At 46.4% G+C, this 21,604-nt stretch overlaps 1 protein-coding gene across 1 annotated transcript in view; it reads right to left on the bottom strand.

The window, feature by feature from the left end:
• The window catches only part of LOC140394326 (otoancorin-like), a 104,942-nt gene that overhangs the window by 35,281 nt on the left and 48,057 nt on the right, over positions 1 to 21,604 (bottom strand). The window contains exons 14-22 of the mRNA XM_072481502.1: positions 21,157 to 21,324; positions 20,914 to 21,054; positions 19,719 to 19,774; positions 17,991 to 18,108; positions 15,845 to 15,918; positions 15,609 to 15,744; positions 2,857 to 3,047; positions 1,353 to 1,446; positions 599 to 728 (exon numbers count right to left, since the gene is read on the bottom strand). Coding sequence (XP_072337603.1) covers positions 599 to 728; positions 1,353 to 1,446; positions 2,857 to 3,047; positions 15,609 to 15,744; positions 15,845 to 15,918; positions 17,991 to 18,108; positions 19,719 to 19,774; positions 20,914 to 21,054; positions 21,157 to 21,324 — 1,108 coding nt within the window. The remainder of the gene's footprint in view (positions 1 to 598; positions 729 to 1,352; positions 1,447 to 2,856; positions 3,048 to 15,608; positions 15,745 to 15,844; positions 15,919 to 17,990; positions 18,109 to 19,718; positions 19,775 to 20,913; positions 21,055 to 21,156; positions 21,325 to 21,604) is intronic.

Below are 21,604 nucleotides of genomic sequence, written 5' to 3'. Positions count from 1 at the left end.
TCAATCCTCCTGGGCCCATTCTCGCACCGCCCCTCAATGTTCCTGGGCCCACTCCCACACCGCCTCTAAATCCTCCTGGGCCCGCTCTCGCACTGCCTCTCAATCCTCCTGGGCCCACTCTCGCACTGCCTCTCAATCCTCCTGGGCCCACTCTCGCACTGCCTCTAGCCCCTCCCCCCCCTTTTTAAAAAAGGATCGAATTGTTATGAACTGGAATGTGCAGCCTGAATGACGGCGGAATCAGGTTGAATAATCGTTTTCAATAAAAGGGACTTTTGGAGGGTGGCTGAATTGGGCTAACCATACAGCTCTGTCAAAGAGCTAGCACCCGCTTGATGGGTCAAATGGCCTCCTCCAGACATCAAACTTGTTTAACTAGCTTGAGATAGCAGTGACTAATGACCACTGCTTTCAAGGTTGGCGCCACCAGACAGGATTAAATTTAACATTGGTTGGGGAAAAATAGAAGCAATTTAAAAATCAACCAAACCCAAGCAGAAAGCTCTTCCAGAAAGAAAGACTTTGTTACAGGTGCACACGGAGAGGTGAGCCATTTTTCAAGGTAGACTCAGGTCTCTGTAAAGGAAAAGAAATTCACCTGGTGACAGACTGGAGGGTTTGCCATTCCCACTTGTTTTTCTGAGAGCATGGAACACCACAGCCAGGAAGTCCTGATTAATGACCATCCCCTCTACTTCCAATGCTAACTGCAATAGTATATCCTGAAACTGAGGAGAAAGGGGGAGGAAAAAGGAAAAATAGAATGTATGAAAGCATTTAAATTCACTGAATGAAACTGTAGAAATAATTTTTCAGACATTTGGGGCGTATAACTGTCGAGTATGATCTGTTTTAAGACCATAAGACATAGGAGCCGAATTGGGCCACTCGGCCCATCGAGTCTGCTCCGCCATTCAATCATGGCTGATATTTTCTCATCCCCATTCTCCTGCCTTCTCCCCATAACCCCTGATCCCCTTATTGATCAAAAACCTATCTGTCTCGGTCTTAAAGACACTCAGGCCTCCACAGCCTTCTGCGGCAAATGGTGATGGTGTACCTGCACAAGAAATGTAGAGGTTGATGACTGAGAGAGACCATTCAACCTATCATGCCAATGATTGACCTTTGCTTCTAATCTAAAACTAACCCTCTCTTGCCACAACCCTCGTACCTTCCCCTGCTTCAAATGGTTATTCGTTTTATAGAGATCCAGCCGCAAATCTAAAAATCACCTCTCTGGCCAGCTACAAGGTGGCAAAGCTGACAGACACGGGCAAGGAGGATGGTTCGATAGCTGTGCCAAGGCACAGCACATGGTCAACCGAACAAAGTGGTGCAGACTCGGGTACCTTTTCAGCAAGAATGGTCAGGTCTTCCTTTGACAAGAGTGTAACTAAAGGTCCCAGATCCTGTATCAGTTCGGGTTGCCAGGCAGTGGGATTCCTAGAGTAGAAATAAGGATTGTTAGAAAACTGGGAATTTAAACACACGCCGGGAACATTAGAATTCATTGGACTGATTAGCTACCAAAAGGATATGCTGTTTTTAAAAAATATTTTTATTCAAATTTTCAACACTTTAACGTTTTTAAAACCAATAAATACAACCCCCGCCATCCCTTGATGGCAACCAGATTCCCCAAGTGTAAGATAAATAAACCCCATCTCTTGTGGAACCCGTCATCTGTCCCTCTCACAGCAAATATCACCTTCTCCAAATACAGGAACACCATTAAATCCCCCAGTCACACTGAGGCAATGGGGGGAGAAGCTGACTTCCAACCCGACAGGATCCGCCTGCAAGCGATCAACGAGGCAAAGGCTCGCACATCTGCTCCTGTACCCATCTGCAACTCCTGCAGGTCTGACTCCCTGAATAGGGACTCCAGGGAACCCGGCTCCAAATCCATGTGTAGAACGTCAGACAGGGTACTGAAAAACGATCTCCAAAATTTCTCCAACTTTGGGCAGGACCAAAACATATGGATATGATTGGCTGGGCCCCTCCCACACCGCTCACAGCTATCCTCCATCCCCTCAAACAACCGGCTCACCCTCGCCTTTGTTAAGTGCGCCCTGTGCACCACTTTTAGTTGAATCAACCCCAGCCTCGTGTGAGACGTTGAGGCATTGGAGATGGTGTTTTATCACAGATCAGTTAGGATCTGTTGAATTATGGAACAGGCCGGAGGGGCTGAATGGCCTCCTTCGGTCTCTATATTCTGCACCATGGAACTTTCAATTATAATTCAATTGATATTATGTTTTGTTCCCCCCCCCTCGTTCATCCTCCCCCAGAGCATTCTCTTCTTTCCTCATCAGAATGCTGACTCTTGCTTGTTTAATGTGTCACTGATAGCTTCCATTCTCTGGTATCTTGCCCATGAGCCCAGATTACCACTGCTGATCGGTGGTACCATCAAGAGGCAACACAGCGGAATCAAACCATGCCTTCACCAGCTGCCCTTTCACATGGGGGAGTGGGGAAGGAAGGCAACAGATAGAGGTCAAGGTGGGAAGGAAGACAGCAGATAGCAGTCAAGGTGGGAAGGAAGGCAACAGATAGCAGTCAAGGTTGGGAACCTTGGCTGATGTTTTCTATTTTTTGGCCTAGACGGATGGAGACCAGTTGTAATGGTCCCCTTATCCCTGATCTGACATTAATTGAAAACTGACCTGACATCAATTGAATCAACACAGAGCAGGGACAAACCTGGGTGTACAGAGGAATGATTGCCTTATATCATTAGTGCCTTAATTTACTCATTGAATCAGAGAGATACAAAACCCACATACCATCCTTCACTGTGCCATTGGGAAGTCCCATTAATGTTTTAAAGCTCCATTGCCTTACCCATAATATTCTCTAATTTTATTTCGAACTTCTCTTTTCTGGTCATTGCTGAGCTTTCTGCAGGACCTGAACTGCATGAATGCTTCTGCCAGAGCTTTGAGGGATATATTTGTCTTGATGATCTGTGGTGACAGATTGCAAATCATTCTGCCCAAGATATCCACGTCATACTCATCTCGTAGCGTGTAATTCTGAAAATGCAAAGACCGTTTATGATTAAAAGGTGACATAATTCCTCAAATCAATGTGAGTTTGGCCACCTCATAACTCGATTTTATGTTTGCTACAGAAAAGATACAGATGCAATAGGGATTATCAAATTAAAATGTGTGTATATATATATATATATATATATACACTTTTTCTTTTAAATTCAATCTTATTTTAAATAAATTTAGAGTACTCAATTATTTTTTCCAATTAAGGGACAATTTAGCATGGCCAATCCACCTAAGTTGCACATCTTTGGGTTGTGGGGGCGAAACCCACGCAAACACGGGGAGAATGTGCAAACTCCACGTGGACAGTGACCCAGGGCCGGGATTCGAACCCGGGTCCTCCGCGCCGTAGGCAGCAATGCTAACCACTGTGCCACCGTGCTACTCTTAAGTTCATTCATGAACACGAGTGTCACTGGCTCAGCCAGCATTTAGTGCCCTCGAGAAGGCAGTGATGAGCTGCCTTCTTGAACCGCTGTAACCCGTGAGTTATAAGTACCCCACAGTGCTGTTTAGGAATCAGTTCCAGGACTTTGACCCAGCGACAGTGAAGAAATGGCAATATACTTCCAAGTCAGGATGGTGTGTGACTTGGAGGGGAACTTGCAGGTGGTGGTTCTCATGTATCTGCTGCCCTTCTCCTTCTAGGGGGTATAGGTCAAGGGTTTGGAATGTGCTGTTGAAGGAGCCTTGGTGAGCTGCTGCAGTGCATCTTGTAGAAGGTACACACTGCTGACACTGTGCATCACTGATGGAGGGAATGAATGTTTTAAAGTGGTAGATGGGGGTTGGGGGGGCAACACGGTGGCGCAGTGGTTACCACTGCTACCTCACAGCGCCGAGGACCCGGGTTCGATCCCGGCCCCGGGTCACTGTCTATGTGCAGTTTGCACATTCTCCCCGTGTCTGCGTGGGTTTCGCCCCCACAACCCAAAGATGTGCAGGGTAGGTGGATTGGCCACGCTAAATTGCCCTTTAATTGGGAAAAAAAAAACAGGGCACTTTAGATTTTTTTAAAAGGTGGTAGATGGGTGCCAATTAAGCAGACTGCTTATTCCTGGATGGCGTCAAGCTCCGAGTGTTGTTGGAGCTGCACTCATCCAGGCAAGTGCAGAGTATTCTATCACACTCCTGATATGTGCCTTGTCAATGCTGGATAGGGTTTGGGAAAATACAGAGACAAGTTACTCGCTGCAGAATTCCCAGCCTCTGACTAATTCTGGTCATCACAGTATCTATTTGGCTGGTCCTGTTAACTTTCTAGTTAGGTAGTTAAACCAGTGATCATTGACATAAGCAGATTGTCCTGAATCAGGAACACTGGTTTCCAATAGATCTTGAATAGTGCATGTAGTTTTTTCTTTTTATTTAAGGAAGGGTGTAAATTCGTTGGAGGTGGTTCAGAGGAGGTTTATTTGATTGATGCCTGGAATGAGTGGATTGTCTTATGAGGAAATGTTGGACAGGCAGGGCCTGTTTGTACTGGAATTGGACAGGCAGGGCCTGTTTCTACTGGAGTTTAGAAGAGTGAGGGGTGACTTGATTGAAATATATAAGATCCTGAATGGTCTTGACACGGTGGACGTGGAAAGGATGTTTCCTCTTGTGGGCGAGTCCAGAACTAGGGGGCACTTTAAAAAAAAATTAGGGATCGCCCTTACAGGACAAACAAGGTGAAATATTTTCTCTCAGACTTTGAAACTCTTGCCTCAGAACGCGATGGAAGCAGGGTCACTGAAGATTTTTAATGCACAGGTAAATAAAGTCTTGTTAGGTGAGGGAATCAAAGGTTCTTGGGGATAGATGGGAATGTGGAACTCAACACAGACAGATCAGAGGGCAGCACAGTGGTGCAGTGGTTAGCACTGCTGCCTCATGGCGCCGAGGTCCCAGATTCGATCTCAGCCCTGGGTCACTGTCCATGTGGAGTTTGCACATTCTCCCTGTATTTGCTTGAGTTTTGCCCCCACAACCAAAAAGATGTGTAGGGTAGGTGGATTGGCCACACGAAAAAATTGCCCCTTAATTGGAAAAAATTGAGTGCTTTAAATTAAAAAAAAAGACAGATCAGCCATGTTCTTACCATAGCCGTAGCCATAGCCAATTTACAGTGCAGAAGGAGGCCATTCGGCCCATCGAGTCTGCACCGGCTCTTTGAAAGAGCACCCTACCCAAGGTCAACACCTCCACCCTATCCCCATAACCCAGTAACCCGACCCAACACTAAGGGTAATTTTGGACACTAAGGGCAATTTAGCATGACCAATCCACCTAACCTACACATCTTTGGACTGTGTGAGGAAACCAGAGCACCCAGAGGAAACCCACGGGGAGAACGTGCAGACTCCGCACAGACAGTGAACCAAGCCGGGAATCGAGCCTGGGACCCTGGAGCTGTGAAGCAATTGTGCTAACCACCATGCTACCGTGCTGCCTTTATTTTCTGAATCTTATTTTCTTTTTTTAAAACTTAAAGTACCCAATAGGACAGCACGGTAGCATAGTGGATAGCACAATTGCTTCACAGCTCCAGGGTCCCAGGTTCGATTCCGGCTTGGGTCACTGTCTGTGCGGAGTCTGCACGTCCTCCCCGTGTGTGCGTGGGTTTCCTCCGGGTGCTCCGGTTTCCTCCCACAGTCCAAAGATGTGCAGGTTAGGTGGATTGGCCATGATAAATTGCCCTTAGTGTCCAAAATTGCCCTTAGTGTTGGGTGGGGCTACTGGGTTAAGGGGATAGGGTGGAGGTGTTGACCTTGGGTAGGGTGCTCTTTCCAAGAGCCGGTGCAGACTCGATGGGCCGAATGGCCTCCTTCTGCACTGTAAATTCTATTCTATGATACTTTTTTTCCAGTTAAGGGGCAATTTTAGTGTGGACAATCAACCAACCCTGCACATCTTTGTGTTGTGGAGGTGAGACCTGGTGCCAATTTGCACCGGAGACGCCAATAATGTTGCTCTATTTAACTGGATACTGATAGTTATTAATGATGATATTGCTTTCAGAGTCGCCAGGTATCAGATGATACCACCACAAGGTTTAGCCGGATATCGATCAAAGACCCAACAACCAGTTAGTTAGTTCAAGTTCAATAATAGTTTATTTACACACAAGAATTACTTCGACATGCAACATAAAACACTACAAGCTAAATTACACCTAACACTACAACAACCTGTACTCAACTTCAGGCACCCGGTTTCATGCAGAGGAACAAGGCCTTTGTTCAGATCTTGTGTGGCTGGGTCTGGAGAAGTGACTTTGTTTCTGTCATCCGTCTGGTAGCGATCGTTGGTCTTGAACTTGCTTGTGGTCATGGTGCTGCAATTGGTATCAGGCGTAGGCCGGGCCAAGAGAGTGCCAGTGCGCCGAGGCCAAAAGTGACCGAACACATGGCACTGTCTCTTTTTATGCTTCAGGGGTTTTACGCTCTTTTGGGTGGTCCCCAGCTTTGGACCCAATAATTCGGCAGGCTTCGATTACTGCCTTCGATTTTAGCCAATAAAGGGGCGGGTGCCTTGATGGCTGGGGGTGTCCTGAGCGGTCATTGACCGTGGCTGTTTGGGCTTCCTGGGTGAAGTGAGTGGCGCCGATGAAACTATCTGTATTTGATACCTGAGTACAAGTATTTTGTTCTGGGGAAATGGGCCATTAGAATGCAAATTGGCTAGGGGTTTCGATCGTGTCTGGTTATCTAGTGGCCAATATACACTTAAGCTCTGAGTTTGTCTGGATCCTGCATTGGCCATATTTCCCGTGATTCTTTGCAAGTGGCCATAATTCCCTTTGTAAGTGGCCATCCCAGATGGCTACGTCCCGTCCTCTTGATTCTGAACGCGAAGCGTGGTGGATCACACTATTGGTCCCTCATCCTTCTTTGGTATGCCGGTTACCCTTGGTCAAGGACAGGTTCTACACTACTCAGTCCTATGTTTTTGGAGCATTTACCTAAGTTTTTAATACATCACACATTCATAAATTCTAAGGGGCCACTGTAAACATTTAATCATGCATTTAACTTATTTACACAAGGGAACCTCTAACTGTCATTACCTAAGCTACACTCATGCTGCTGGCACATATCAAATGGAACTTATGTACAATACAGACATTTTAAACAACAGCAGCAGCACATTTCTACTTAAGTCATTACACTCACAGAAAAATACAATCTTTATTTCGTCAGAAAAAAAAGGTTTAAAAGGTTTGTGGTGTTTGGTGGATTCCAAGGAAAGGTGCTCGGAGTGTATATATCGGGGAGCGGGAGGCTCTCCTTCGCTATTTGCGGAGTCTGAGTGTCTGAACGACACTGCAGAATATTGCTATTACCAAAAGGGCTTCTACTGTATAGGAGAGGGAATACCATTTTACAATGTTTTCACACCATGTAGGGGTATCAGTGTGTATCTCTATGTGTGGTGTGGTGTCCGGGTCTAGGGGTATCATGTTGTGTGATCATGTTCAGGGCTGGTGTGGCGTAGGGTAAAAAAGCTTGTAACGCGCACAGTTGTAGGGATCCAACGATGATCATAATGGAGGTCATCAGTTCTGTCTTCATTTTCTTGTCTTTTTGTTCTTCGTTCTTCGTATATTACTGGGGGTGCAAGCATAATATCTGTTATTACCTTTGGTTAATATCTTGTTTTATTTGTCTTTCTCTTCTGAACTTCAATTACCCATTAGAATCGTCACCATGTGTGACTCCTTCATTTAAAAAAAAACATTTTGGAGATAAGACATCCGAGAAAAAAAAAATTCTGTTAAAGAGCAAGGAATCTCGCAGCTTGTGGTCGATGCGTATGGCAGCAAATTTTGTTACAACCAAGTGTGTTGAACATGTAAATAGCAGTTGGGGTAGCGACCAAAGAGTCACTGAAAGTAAAGAGTTGAGTGCAGAGACTGTGATAAAAAGCATTCATTAAACCACACGCAAAAAGAGCAGATAAGGGGAAACAAAGACCTGCCAAGGACAGTAAGGAGTGTTAAGAACTTTTCCAAATTACTCGCAATGACGGGAACATGGGGTGCATGTGAGCCGCGGCAGGGCAAGAATGGGTGGAGTTCCTCGGGTAGGGCGGTGATCAGTGCCGTTGCTCCTCTACCCGAGCTTGGCTGACTGAATATATAGGGGGTCCTCAGGCAGGGCGGGGATTAGTGCCGTTACTCCACTGCCTGGGTGATCTTACACGAGCAGAAAGAATTTGTAACATATGGACTCCAACAATGTGCAGAAGAATAATCATGACTGCATCAAGGAATTTAGTAAATGGACGACATTAATTAAAACATGTGAGACCGGAAGAATAAACTGTATCAAAAAATTCCATGTCGAAGTGGCATTAACTAAAACCATGTAAGGTCAGAAAGAAAGCGGGCAGGCTCCATCAGAAAATAGGACACTGTAAATCTCAGTTGGTTCCTTTTTCTCATCAACTGGCCACCCTCAGGGTTCAGTATCAAAAAAGGTTACCGGAACGGGAGTTAGACTCTGAGTCATCACCATCTCCCGGTTGCCAAAGTCGTGTCTAGCGTTTTCATGCCGTGGCTGCGTGGGTCGTTCCTTATCAATCGATATGAGTTATTGCGGTGCCAATGGGGAATTCTTTGGTCATAAGGGGCGGTAGCTGCAAAGGGCAAATTTTTCTCATCGGGCGGTGGCGGTGGCTCTAGCTGTGGCAATGAAAGGGGGTATAGGGGGCCAAACATGTCTTGGTTGTGGTTCCAGGGGCTGGAGCGACTGGAGCCTGGGTGGTTGTGCCATTGCTCGTTGATTTCCAATAAGTCTGGAGTGCTCTCACTAGCGTTTGAATCAAGTTCAAGGTGGAAAGTCGTACCTGTGGGTGGAGACACGGCCGGGTCTGTGGACGTGCTGTCCTGGCTGGGGAAGGGTTGGGCTAGGTTGTCAGTGGACGGGGCGTACTTGGCTGCCATTGCCAGGGAGACGTGGTGTGAGTGGCTGCATTGGGTTCCATAAACTTTAAGCTGGATGATATGGAACCAACCTGATTGTCCATTAGGGTACATTATTTTGTACACCGAGGGGCTCACTTTATCCGAAATGGAGTAGGGTCCTGCAAATTTAGGGGAGAGGAACGAACTGGGATTATATAGGGAAACCATCACTTGCTGACCGACTGTATACTCTACTGGGTGGACTGTTTTATCAAAGCAGGCCTTACTCTGCTTTTTCCTAGCGCCTAGTCGGACAGCTGCAGCGAGCTGGGCTGCTTTAATATTTTCCGTGACCTGTTGGACTGCTTTTTCGTGGGTGAGGGAGGTGACTGTGGGACTGGCCAAATCAAGTCCTAATAAATATTCAGTTCCTTTCATGGGTCGTCTGGTCATGAGGGTGTAGGGGGTGAATCCTGTGGAACTGGATACTGTATTCCTAATAAACATAAGGGCGAATGGGAGAACCATGTCCCATGTGGTGGTGTGCTGTTGCACCACTTTCCTAATAGTCGCTTTCAGGGTCCGATTCATACGTTCCACAATGCCACTGGATTGTGGGTGATAAGCAATATGGAACTTCTGTTTGATGCCGAAAATTGTCAGGACATTCTGCATAACTCTGCCTGTAAAATGAGAACCTTGGTCCGATTCAATACTGCGGAGGAGTCCCCATCGTGTAAATATCTGCTACGTTAAAATCTTGGCTGTTGCCTTAGCCGTGTTTGTCCTGGAGGGAAATGCTTCCACCCATTTTGTGAAGGTGTCGATCACTACAAACACATATTTAAAAACATTTCTGCAGGGGGGGGGATGGGACCAATATAATCTAGCTGTAAATTCGATACTTGTCTGTGAGACCTGGACTGCGTGTATCGGCTCATTCTCGGGGGGTTGCCAAAAGTGACCGTGTCGTGATCCTGCCTTTGCTAGGGCGTCTGCCTTTACATTAACCGGGTGGGGACGAACGATGATGGCTTCTGACTTTTATTATGCCATATGTTCGGTCTTTAGCTGTTTCAAGAATGTGCTTCAATAATGGGGCTGAGTGTAGGGGTTTACCGTCAGCGGATATAAATCCTCTAGATTCCCACAGGGGCAGAAATTCCGTCAAACTATTACGACATATAAACTGTCTGAATATATATCTGCGGGGGTCGGGAAAGAATCTGGGTGCTGCGCTACATATGCAATTGCTGCCAATTCGGCTTCTTGCGATCCTAAATGACCTGGCAATTTTAGTGATATCTCCTCTAATGCGCGTCCCTGCGCGGCTTCCACATAAATACCGCATCCTGTTATTCTTTTGGTGGCAGAACCACCTACATAAATTTTTTAAGAGTTATCCGTGGTCGGGGGATTCTGTGCTTTACTACCTACACGTGGGTGTAGCGATTTTGAATAAAGGGTCCTGTGTGGTGTTTGGCTGCAATGATCTGGCACTCATGTGGGTTTCCTTCATACTGTAAATTATCCGCTAAAAATGTGTGGGTCTTTGTCCATTTAACTGTGATGTCCCTTCCTTGTAGGAGCAGGGTCCAGCGAGCTGCTCTGATCTGGCTAAGTGAACCGTCCTTTAACCTACCATCTAACAGTAGCTGCGTTGGGGTGTGCTTGGTTAAAATCGTTACGGGGTTGAGGCCTGTAATATATGCAAAATATTGAACTGCCCAAAAAACTGCAAGCAAGTGCCATTCGCAGGCTGAAAATCCTTTCTCCACTGGACCCAAAACTCGTGAGGCATAAGCTATGGGTCCTAAACGATCATGTCTTTCTTGGAGTAGTACGGCTGATAGGGTTTGGTTGATGGTCGCTACTTCTATGGTGTATGGAGAGTGTGGGTCAGGTACCTGCAAAGCGGGGGCTGTACCTAGGGCGCGTTTTAATTCATCAATGGCGTCCATGTGTTGAGGAAGTCATTCCCATGGGACGTTCTTTTTAAGGAGCTCAGAAAGTGTGGCTGCCTTTGTGGCAAAACCATCTATGTGGTTCCTACAATACCCAACTAATCCTAAAAATGACCGGAGTGCAGTGACATTGTGGGGCAAGGGCAATTTAACTATCGATTCAATCCGTTTCTGTTCTCTCTTTTCCCGTGTGTGATAATGGTGCCTAAGTAAAGTACCTTTTCTTTTAGGATCTGGGCTTTTTTCGGGTTAACTTTACAGCCAATTGAGTGTAGGAGACCTAATAATTCGGAAAGAAGCTTAACGTGCTCTTCCTTTGTGTCAGTTTGTAGGAGCAAGTCGTCCACATCCTGAATGAGGCATTCAGGTCAGGAAAATTTGGATAGTCCGTTTGCCAATTGCCGGTGAAAAATGGAGGGGGAGTTGTGGAAACCTTGCGGAAGGCATGTCCATGTATATTGCTGTCCTTGGAATGTGAAGGTGAATTTGTATTGGCAATTCTTATCGAAAAGAATGGACCAAAAGCCACTGCTAATGTCCAGTACCATAAAATACTTAGCATGTACTCCCTGCTTTAGCATTGTTTCGGGACTCGTGGCAACAGTTGGGGCTATTAATGGAGTTACTTTATTGAGTTCTCTGTAATCTATGGTTACTCTCCAGGAACCGTCTGGTTTTCTTACGGGCCAAATTGGGGCATTGTTTGTTGAGGCTACGGGCCAAATTACGCCTTGGTCTAGCAAACTTTGAATTACTTTTGCAATTTCTCCCTCGGCTTGCTGTGGGAAACCATATTGCTTCTGGGGCTTGGGATCGGGACCTGTAATAGTGACTGTTCCTGGAATTTTTCCACAATCGTGCTTGTGCTGGGCGAAGGATGTTTTATGATTCCTTAGGACCTCTCTAATCGTCTTATCTGTGCTAATGGCTTGCGGATCAAACCAACAGTCACCTACTGAGCAGATTTTGTGTTCGTAGTCTCCTGTGAGCGGTGGCGGGAGCTCTTGCTGTTCTGGCCATTTTCCAAACACACTTATTCACGGGGTCAAAGGAAAGGTTGTGTGAGCGCATGAAGTCGATTCCTAAAATGTGCTCTGCTGTTTGGGGCAAATCCACTAAAACAACGGGGTGCTTGGTATTTATGTTTCCGAGTTGAATATCCCTGCTGTACATGTCCTGTAAACCCACTAAGAGTGATGGTGTCTGTGGTGGGCCATTTGTCGCGCTGAAACATTGTGGAGGAGTTTAGAAGTGGTACGGGACCCTCCTGTGTCCTAAAGGAACTCTACTGGATGTCCCCGGACTGTGCCTGTGACTATTGGTCTGCCTGATTTGTCCCAGAGTGTGTCGCAGAATCAAGTTGGGGAGTCAATCTGTGCTATTGGTCGCTGCATTATTTGATCGGGCGCTAATGCTATGTGTGGGCCTAACATTGTTCGTAGATGGGGCGTTCGATTGCTGGTTCCGTTGCTGGTTCGGGGGGGGCGTTGCATTCACGGGCGTAATGTCCTTGCTGTCCACAATTATAGCATCCTCGTGGTGTCTGTACTCTGGGGTCCTGTCCTTCATTTCTTCCCTCATTTACCCATGCGGGGTGCTGATGTGTCCTTACTGGGTTCATATTGGCTCCTGCCTTCTCCTGATCTGCCTTTCTATGTAGGGATTGTTCCCAAGCTCTGGAGAGTCTCTTTAAAACCCACACTTCATTATGTGTGGCGTCTGCAGGGTCGTAATTCACACAGGCTTTTTGACCTGCTTCTGTGGCGTGGGAGACTAAAGTGCGGGCCCATTTGGTTGTGTTGTCATTATCTAAGTGTGCGCGGACTAAATCCCCAAAGACCTCTTTAAAGTGTATCCAAAGGTGTCCTGCGTATGCAGTCGGATGCTCTCCCTTCTTTTGTCTACAACGGTTTAGACCTTCTATGGGGTCTCCTCTGTTGTAACCAATTGCGTCTAGAATAGCTGCCTTCATCTCCTGGAGGCTTCCTCCTCCTACATTCTGTGGATCGGGTAATGCTGAACTAACGGATGGGTCAAGGCTCATTACTATAAGCTTCACTTCCTCCGGTTCGTCCAGACCGTACATAACTGTCTGTTGTCTTACTCGCTCAAAGAAATGGTGTGGGTCTGCTGTGGGTTGGAATGGTTCAATTTTGGCACAGGCATCTCTCAATTGTGTGATGGATGATGGGGTGGTGTACACGAAATCGGGCTCATCGTCAATCGGTGACTTGCACTGCGTGGTGACCAGATTCATGGGGTTGTGTGCTGCCTGTGCAGTCGGTGGTGCGGGTGCTTTCCTTTTCGGGGTCTGGGGAGCTCTATTCTGATTCTCAGTGTCTTCTACATATCTATGGGCAGTTTCATTGAGTTCCTGCCAATTGGGGCCATTTTCCTGATCTAAATTCGGTCCAATGATGTCTCTGAATCCGTTGTGCACTGAGAGCAGTGACTGTAACCTGGATATTTGTTGGCTACATTTGGCGTGGTCTACTGAACTCTGCCTTTGTTCCGTTGTGGAACTATGGAGTGCTCGTAAAGCTGCCTTCAAATCTGCGCATTGTTTTTTTAACTGTTCTACCTGTTGTGCTGTCTCTTCTCTGACCAAAACTGTGCGTTGTGTATCTTGGTAGGCCTTATCGTATTGTGTCTGAAAGCTGCTAAGATGAACTAAACAAGATTCGTGTGCCTGTTTGACACCAGCCAGCTCCTTGTCTTCAGCTGCTAGCTTCTCTCGGAGTTGCTCATTAACTAAAATTAAACATTCACTAAAATTCCCCTCACTCTTCTCCTGTTTCTCAAACAAGCTGTCTGCGGAACATCCTCACAACCTCCTCTGTGCCTCGCAATTTTGCCAGACAGGACACGATTGCCATCGGCTTACGAACTTTCCCTACGTTCTTTTTATGTACCCCGGTCAGGTTGTCCCACCAGGTTTGTCCTATGCTTCCTGAACCTGACTCATCATTTGAACAAAACTCGGACCAAAGGGGCCATCCTTTCCCCTTCAAATACTTCCATAATTCCCCTTCCCATATTGGGCACTGCTCTGCTGGTCGCTGCAACCTCGGGTTCCTGCGGGTTCATTAGGCGTTCCATTGCCTTTGCTGCCATTGCTACTAGTATCTCTTTTCTTACCGTAATCTCTGTTTGTCTACAATAAATTTGGGACAGGGGGAATAAGGCGGTGATTTGAATAGCGGGTATGACCTAAGCTATTTTCCGGTTCACAATACTCCCGATAGTTTATGCAACAAAATCTAACGAGGTTACCTTATATCCCTGTTAGTATGCATGCAAGTTAATACACACTTCCGAATCTTGGAGATTTGATCGATACGGGCTTTACACTTGTGGTTTCTTTCATTATTCCCAATTGGATTTCTAATTCAACGTTTTGTGGGTTCTCTCGGAGTGACAAAATCACTTCTAAATCGAGTCCCGTCAGAGTCACCAATAATGTTGCCAATTTGCACCGGTGACGCCAATAATGTTGCTCTATTTAACTGGATACTGATAGTTATTAATGATGATATTGCTTTCAGAGTCGCCAGGTATCAGATGATACCACCACAAGGTTTAACCGGATATCGATCAAGACCCAACAACCAGTAGTTAGTTCAAGTTCAATTATAGTTTATTTACACACAAGAATTACTTCGACATGCAACATAAAACACTACAAGCTAAATTACACCTAACACTACAACGACCTGTACTTACCTTCAGGCACCCGGCTTTATGCACAGGAACAAGGCCTTTGTTCGGATCTTGCGTGGCTGGGTCTGGAGAAGTGACTTCGTTTCTGCTGGGCTCAACCATCTGGTAGCGATCGTTGGTCTTGAACTTGCTTCTGGTCGTGGTGCTGCAATTGGTATCAGGCGTAGGCCGGGCCAAGAGAGTGCTGGTGCGCCGAGGCCAAAAGTGACCGAACACATGGCACTGTCTCTTTTTATGCTTCAGGGGTTTCGCGCTCTTTTGGGCGGTCCTTAGCTTTGGACCCAGTAATTTGGCAGGCTTCGATTACGCCTTTGATTTTAGCCAATAAAGTGGCGGGTGCCTTGATGGCTGGGGGTGTCCTGAGTGGACATTGACATGGCTTACCATACCATGAATTAGATGTTTTTTGTCCCATTTCAAAGACTTGAGGTTTGGGCTTCCTGGGTGGAAGAGAGTGGCGCCGATGAGTCTGTATCTGTATCTGATACCTGAGTACAAGTCTTTTGTTCTGGGGAAATGGGCCATTAGAATGCAAATCGGCTGGGGGTTTTGATCGCGTCTGGTTATCTAGTGGCCAATATACACTTAAGCTCTGAGTTTGTCTGGATCCTGCATTGGCCATATTTCCCGTGATTCTTTGCAAGTGGCCATATTTCCCTTTGTAAGATGGCTACAGACCTACGCACACACGGGGAGAATGTGCAAATTCCACACAGACAGTGACCTGGGGCCGGGATCAGACCCAGGTCCTCGGTGCCGTGAGGCAGCAGTGCTAACCATCGTGCCGCCACCCCCCCACAGCCATGATCTTATTGAATGGCAGAGCAGGTTTGAGGGGCTGAATGGCTGACTTCTGCTCCTATTTTGAATGTTTGCATTACATATGCGAGTTGGGTTAGAGTCTTGAAGTGCTGGACTGGTTATATTACTAAGCCAAGTCCGTGCCAGCAGTTCCCTTACCAGACACTGCAGTGCCCTTCTGACCACCTTGTTCCTCTTTGCGGAGTTGGGAATTATTAAAGGTAGCTCAGCTCTGCCCAGGCTGACTAACAACGGTCTGCAAACAGATTGAGCAGCATTCTCCAGGAGAGCAGTGCTGGAGAGAGCAGGAAGAAAACAAATCTCAAGATTTACTCTTGCCATTCTTACACGACAAAATGTTAGACTTAGCCCTAGGCGCCCAAACGTGTACTCACGGGAGGGTCGTGAGAAGAAGAGGTGGCGTCAACTTGGGCAGTTCTTGTTGGTACTTCCATGCCAGGCAGTTCAGCTGAAACGGCAGGAAGAATATTCAAAGGTGCAGTGACCTTGCGACAGCAAATGTGTAAGGCAATGATGTACATGACGGTGAAGTTTCTGTGTGCAATATCACCAAGACAAGAATGATGCGCACGCAGGCACACACGTGCACACACACACACACGTGCATGCACATGCACACACATGTACACACACACACGTGCATGCACACACACGCACGTGCACACACATACATGCGCGCGCACACACACATACACACACACAAACATACACGTGCACATACAATACAGTTTTACACAAATACCCGGTTAGATTTAGAGAATGGTTACAGCACAGGAGGCCATTTGGCCTGTCATGTCTGTGCCAACCGCCTGCAAGGGCAGCTCAGAGAGTCCAATTTCCCCACAGCAACATTTCTTTCGTATTATGCCCTTCTCCAATTCCATTTTGAAATCCCCAATCGAATCTGCCTCCACCACACATTCAGACAGCGAATTCCAGATTTTAACCACTCGCTGCATAAAATTGCAATCACTTCTTAATCATTTACTCGGCATAGCTTCAGCCAGTTCCACAGTTGCCTTTAATCCCTCCTTGGGGGAAAGCCGGAACAGAACAGGGTGCTGTCAGGATTCCAAACTGATGTCAGGATCTTCCCACCCGGCATGCACCGGATTCCACCTTTTCCAGGTTGGGGAACATCTGCCTGCTCATTTCCTGTTGTGCCCTGATCATAGTAATGGACTTTTTTATATACAGTGAATTCAATAATGGTGTTTTCAAAAAACGATTTGCAATCACGTGGCTTCTTTCCCGACCTAAGCATGTCCCAAAGTGTTCTACAGCCAACAAAGCATTTTTAAAAAAGTTTAGTCACTGTTGTAATGTAGGAAATACAGCAGTTAATTTATGCACAGCAAGTTCCAACAAACAGCAATGTGATAATGATCAAATAATCTTTTTTTTTTTTAGTGTACTGACTGAGGGATAAATATTGGCCAGGACACTGGGGATAATTCCCCTGTTCTTCAAAATAATGCCATGGGAATTGGATAGATACACTTGGAAAAAATAAACAAAGAAACATTTACAGGTCTATGGGGAAAGAATGCTCAAGTGGGACTAATATACCAGTTGGGCCTGTTTCTGTGCTGCATATTTTATGAATGATTATATGTGACTACAACAGCTTTAAATCCAACCAGTGGCAGGGTAAGCAAACGCAATGGGGTCGCACTAAATATAACAAGTCATGTCAGTCTCAAGCTTTGATTTCCCCCGTCTGTGTATAAAACACTCACATCAAGTACACTCCGGTGCACTTTGCAACCAGTAGAATAGTTTTGAATTACACACTATTTTTGGAAAGAATTGCTACAGCATTGCAAGATCCCACCAACAGCAAAATGATATCTAGAATGCGATGGTCTATTTTCAGTGGTATCGGTGAAGGGATAAATATTGGCCAGGTCACCAGAGAGTGGAGTTAGCTTCATAAACAAGTTTAGTTTTCACTAAAATCAAAATATTCCCAAAATAAAAGGTGAATTTGCAAGAAAGACACTCGGTGTCATGGTTCATTAGTTCATTAGGAACTTCAAGTCAGTACTGAAGTTGGACTGTATTTTCGGAGGGTCAGCGCTGTCAGAGGGTCGTCAGTCAGTACTGAGGGGGAAACTGTAATGTTGGAGAGTCAGCATTGAGTCAGCTGTACTATCAGAGGGTCAGTACTGAGAAAGTGCTGCACCATCAGAGGTGCTGTCCTCGGTAAGAATTGAGGTGGCCTAAACTATCTCATGGCCTCAATTTTAAAGAAGAGCAGGGAGCTTTTCCCCCACCCCTCCCCCTGTCAACCGTTGTCCCTCAAATCAACATCACAACAACTAATTACTTGCTCATTTCCTCATTGATGATTGTGGGATCTTTCTGTGTGCAGAGTAGCTGCTGCATTTCCTACATTACAAAAGTGACTACATTTCAATAAGTACTTCATTAACTGTAAAGCACTTTGAGACATCCTGAAGTTGAGAAAGGTGCAATATTATGGCAAGTTCTTTCCTTCAGGTGTATTGTATTGGTTACCTGATATGACGACAGAAGGTCCAAGTTATTTTCTAAGAGTTCAGCAACTGCGAGAAACGTGGTGTTGTCCAAGGATTGGATATGTTCACAGGTTAAACCTTTCACTAACTCCCCAAAACTATGAAAATAGGAAACAGCAGAAATGATTGAAATAGTAGCAAGAACCAACATTTACATTACACCTTCAACACTCCGCAGCCAAATTATTATGAAGTGCAGTTACTATTGTGATGTAGGCCAGTGATTCTACCATCCCCTGGACAGTAAGATCCCGCAAACAGCAACTAAAATAAATAGCCAGTCAGTGCAGTACTGAGGAGTGCTGTACTGACAGAGGTGCCGTCTTTCAAACTGCATTTAAAATGAGGCTCCCTCGGAGTTCTGCAACGTTACTGTGGTGTTGGGTGCTCTGATGCACAGATGAACCAACACAATTGTACTTGGTGCAACGTTATTTTATTTCAACTGCTATTTACAGTTCGGTCTGGATACTCTGCACGTGGTGACTCCCTGTGTGTGTAGTGTAACAGGTCCTGTCCTTGTCCTGGTCTCCAGCTCTACTGGCCACCAGGTGTCGTGTTTCCTCTCTTATACTGTCTCTGTCCTTGTCTGTGATTGGTTGTCGTGTTGTGTGTGCTGATTTGTCTGTTGGTGTGTCTATCATGATATGTGTGTTTGAATATCATGACAGTTACCAGGCTGTAAACACTTGGGAGCAGCAGCACGTCACTGGAGGGGGGAGGGGGGAATCCATCCCCAAGACATGGGGGGGGGAATCCATCCCCAAGACATGGGGGGGGGGGGGGGCCATCCCTAAGACACGGGGGGGGGTATCCATCCCCAAGACATGGGGGGAGGGGGAGAGATCCATCCCCAAGACACAGGGGGGGGGGGGGGGGTCGGGGGGGGGGGGGGTCCATCCCCAAGACACGGGTGGGGGGTTGTCCATCCCCAAGACACGGGGGGAGGGGGGGTGTCCATCCCCAAGACGGGGGGGGGAGGAGAGGGTGTCCATCCCCAAGACGGGGGGAGGAGGGGGTGTCCACCCCCAAGATGGGGGGAGGGCGGGGGTGTCCACCCCCAAGATAGGGCGGGTGTCCATCCCCAAGACGGGGGGAGGGGGCGGGGTGTCCGCCCCCCCCCCCAAATGAGGCTCCCTCTCATGCGGAAGATCTTGCGGGCATTATTTCAGAGATCCCAATAACCTCTCCAATATTCCTTCCTTCCCCAGTGAGAAATAATTGGCTTTTATCTTCTTAAACCCTGGCATTTAACAGACACATTAAAATAAACTTGACAGGGGGTAAAAGAGACAGAGAAGCAGAAGGGAGAAATGAGAGAGGGAGAGAGAGAGAAAACAAATAGACATATACAAACCCAATTTTGTTCCCTAGTCTGTGCAGAGTTATTTTTTTCTTAAATTTAGAGTACCCTATTGTTTTTTTCCAATTAAGGGACAATTTAGTGTGGCCATTCCACCTGACCAGCACATCTTTGGGTTGTGGGGGCGAAACCCACACAGACACAGGGAGAATGTGGAAACTCCACACGGACAGTGACCCGGGGCCGGGATTCGAACCTGGGTCCTCCGCGCCGTAGTCCCAGTGCTAACCACTGCGCCACCGTGCTGCCCCCTGTGCAGAGTTATCTATCTCAGCCAAGGGCCCCAAGAGGCTTTGGGGAGAGATCATTAAAAACATATTTTTCTTTTTGTAACAGCTTAATTACCTGATTACTTCATTAGCAGGCTCCCCATCAGACACCATGTCGTACAGAAACAAAGCCTGTAAACAATAAGGAGGTCAGTAAACAAACTGCCGCTAATTCAGTAACACAACACAGAAGGTGAATCAAAAGACAAGGATTTTTTTCCCCCATCTCATTGGTGCGTTTAATGCAGGTCGAGTTGAGGAATGTGGAAAGGGATTACTGCTCTCAATGGGATGTTTATCAAGGTGTGGTGAACCACAGCAGAGGGTTTAACCTAATCATGGGCTTGTACAGGTACCTGTCTATCCATTAGTTTGCCAAATCTGATTGAACATATTCCTGGAGGTTTCATCACCTGACATCCAACCCGCCCCGCCCCTCGAGACATTCCTGCAATTGGTCAGCCGGCAAATCTTCAAAGTGTCCCGCCTTCCATCAGGAAAGCAAACAGACTCTTCCTTACCTGATCAGGTGAAGCAACCATTTCCCGCCCGCTCAATCGCCAATCTTATTAAGACCAACAAAAGCCTTCAAAGGAAGTGAAAAACATTTTAAAAACGCTCCCTTGCTTTCTCTCATGGGAAGTGGTGTCGCTGGCAAGGCCAGCATTTGTTGCCCATGTCTAATTGCCCTCGAATGGAGTGGTTTCTGAAGCCATTTCGGGTGTCAGTTAAGAGTCAACCATGTTGCTGTGAGCCTGGAGTCACACAGGCCAGACCAGTAAGGATGGGAGATTTCCTTCTCTGAAGGGCATTTGTGAACCCGATGGGTTTTTACAACAACCAATGATAGCTTCATGGTCACCATTACTGAGACTAGCGTTATAGTCCATTGACATTATACCACCATCTCCCCCATTATGCTCACTGCATTGTCCGGAGAGATTCATTCATGGCTTTTCAGGCCAATCCTGGAGGGTGTCACCCTATTAGAACAAGATCATAAATCTGACCTTTCAGCCAACTGCAGTGAAGTAATGTCACACAAGTACAAATTATTCGTTGCCAACAGGGCTGTGAAGTCAAGTCAGCAAAGCAAGCCAGAGACAGGGGCAGTGAGATATTTCAGGCCTAATCCTGCTTTGTGTGAAATAAACCGTATGGAGGTTCAGGAAGAAACTGCGATCCATCTTGTTCTGTTTATAAATTCATAGTTCAGTTACTGCAAGGTATCAAGAGGCTGTTTAACCCATAGGTTAGGATGGTGAACTAACCTGACTTCGCCTCAACTGTTTGTGGTCAAGCTGGGTAATGTTGTAGTTCTTTGTTTTAAGCAGGCTGGAGAGAGGCAACTCTTTTAAGAAGGACCCATTCAACAGGTCCAGCACAGAGGAGATATCCCTGGTTTCAACAACCTGTAAATCAGAGAGGAAACACTCAGGATCAGGAAGAGAAGAAAAACCTAATAACAAGGGTTATAAAGCTGGGTAATTCAGTGATCAAAGATCGCACGTTACCTTAGTGACTACAGCCAATCGTTGGGCTGCTGAAAGCTTTGCTGCATGATCAGACAAAGTGCCTTTCAAAGCCTGAGCCAGCTCATCGGCGCTGCTGCTGTAGAACACATCTGCACTGACCCCCAACACCAACTCACCCAGTTGGCTGATGTTAAAGAATGACAACTGCTGCAAAGTGCAGGGAATGAAACATAAAAGGTGTGAGTGCAATCCCACTGAAAACATGCCCTTCCCCTGGAGTTCAACTTACCCCATTGAGAAAGAGGCCATTCAGCCCATTGTGCCTCTATTATTTAGAAAAAGAGGTATCCGATTCGTCCCACTCCCCTGCTCTTTCCGTCTATCCCTGCAGATTTTTCCAGTTTCAAATATTATTTCTTTTCAAATATATATCCAATTGAAGTTACGATTGAATCTGCTTCTGCAACCCTTCCAGGTTTGTGCATTC

The sequence above is a fragment of the Scyliorhinus torazame genome, chromosome 17, assembly GCF_047496885.1.
Source record: "Scyliorhinus torazame isolate Kashiwa2021f chromosome 17, sScyTor2.1, whole genome shotgun sequence".
NCBI classification, from domain to species: domain Eukaryota; kingdom Metazoa; phylum Chordata; class Chondrichthyes; order Carcharhiniformes; family Scyliorhinidae; genus Scyliorhinus; species Scyliorhinus torazame.
Note: the sequence above shows the minus strand (reverse complement) of the source record. Positions and strands in the feature narration are given on the sequence as shown.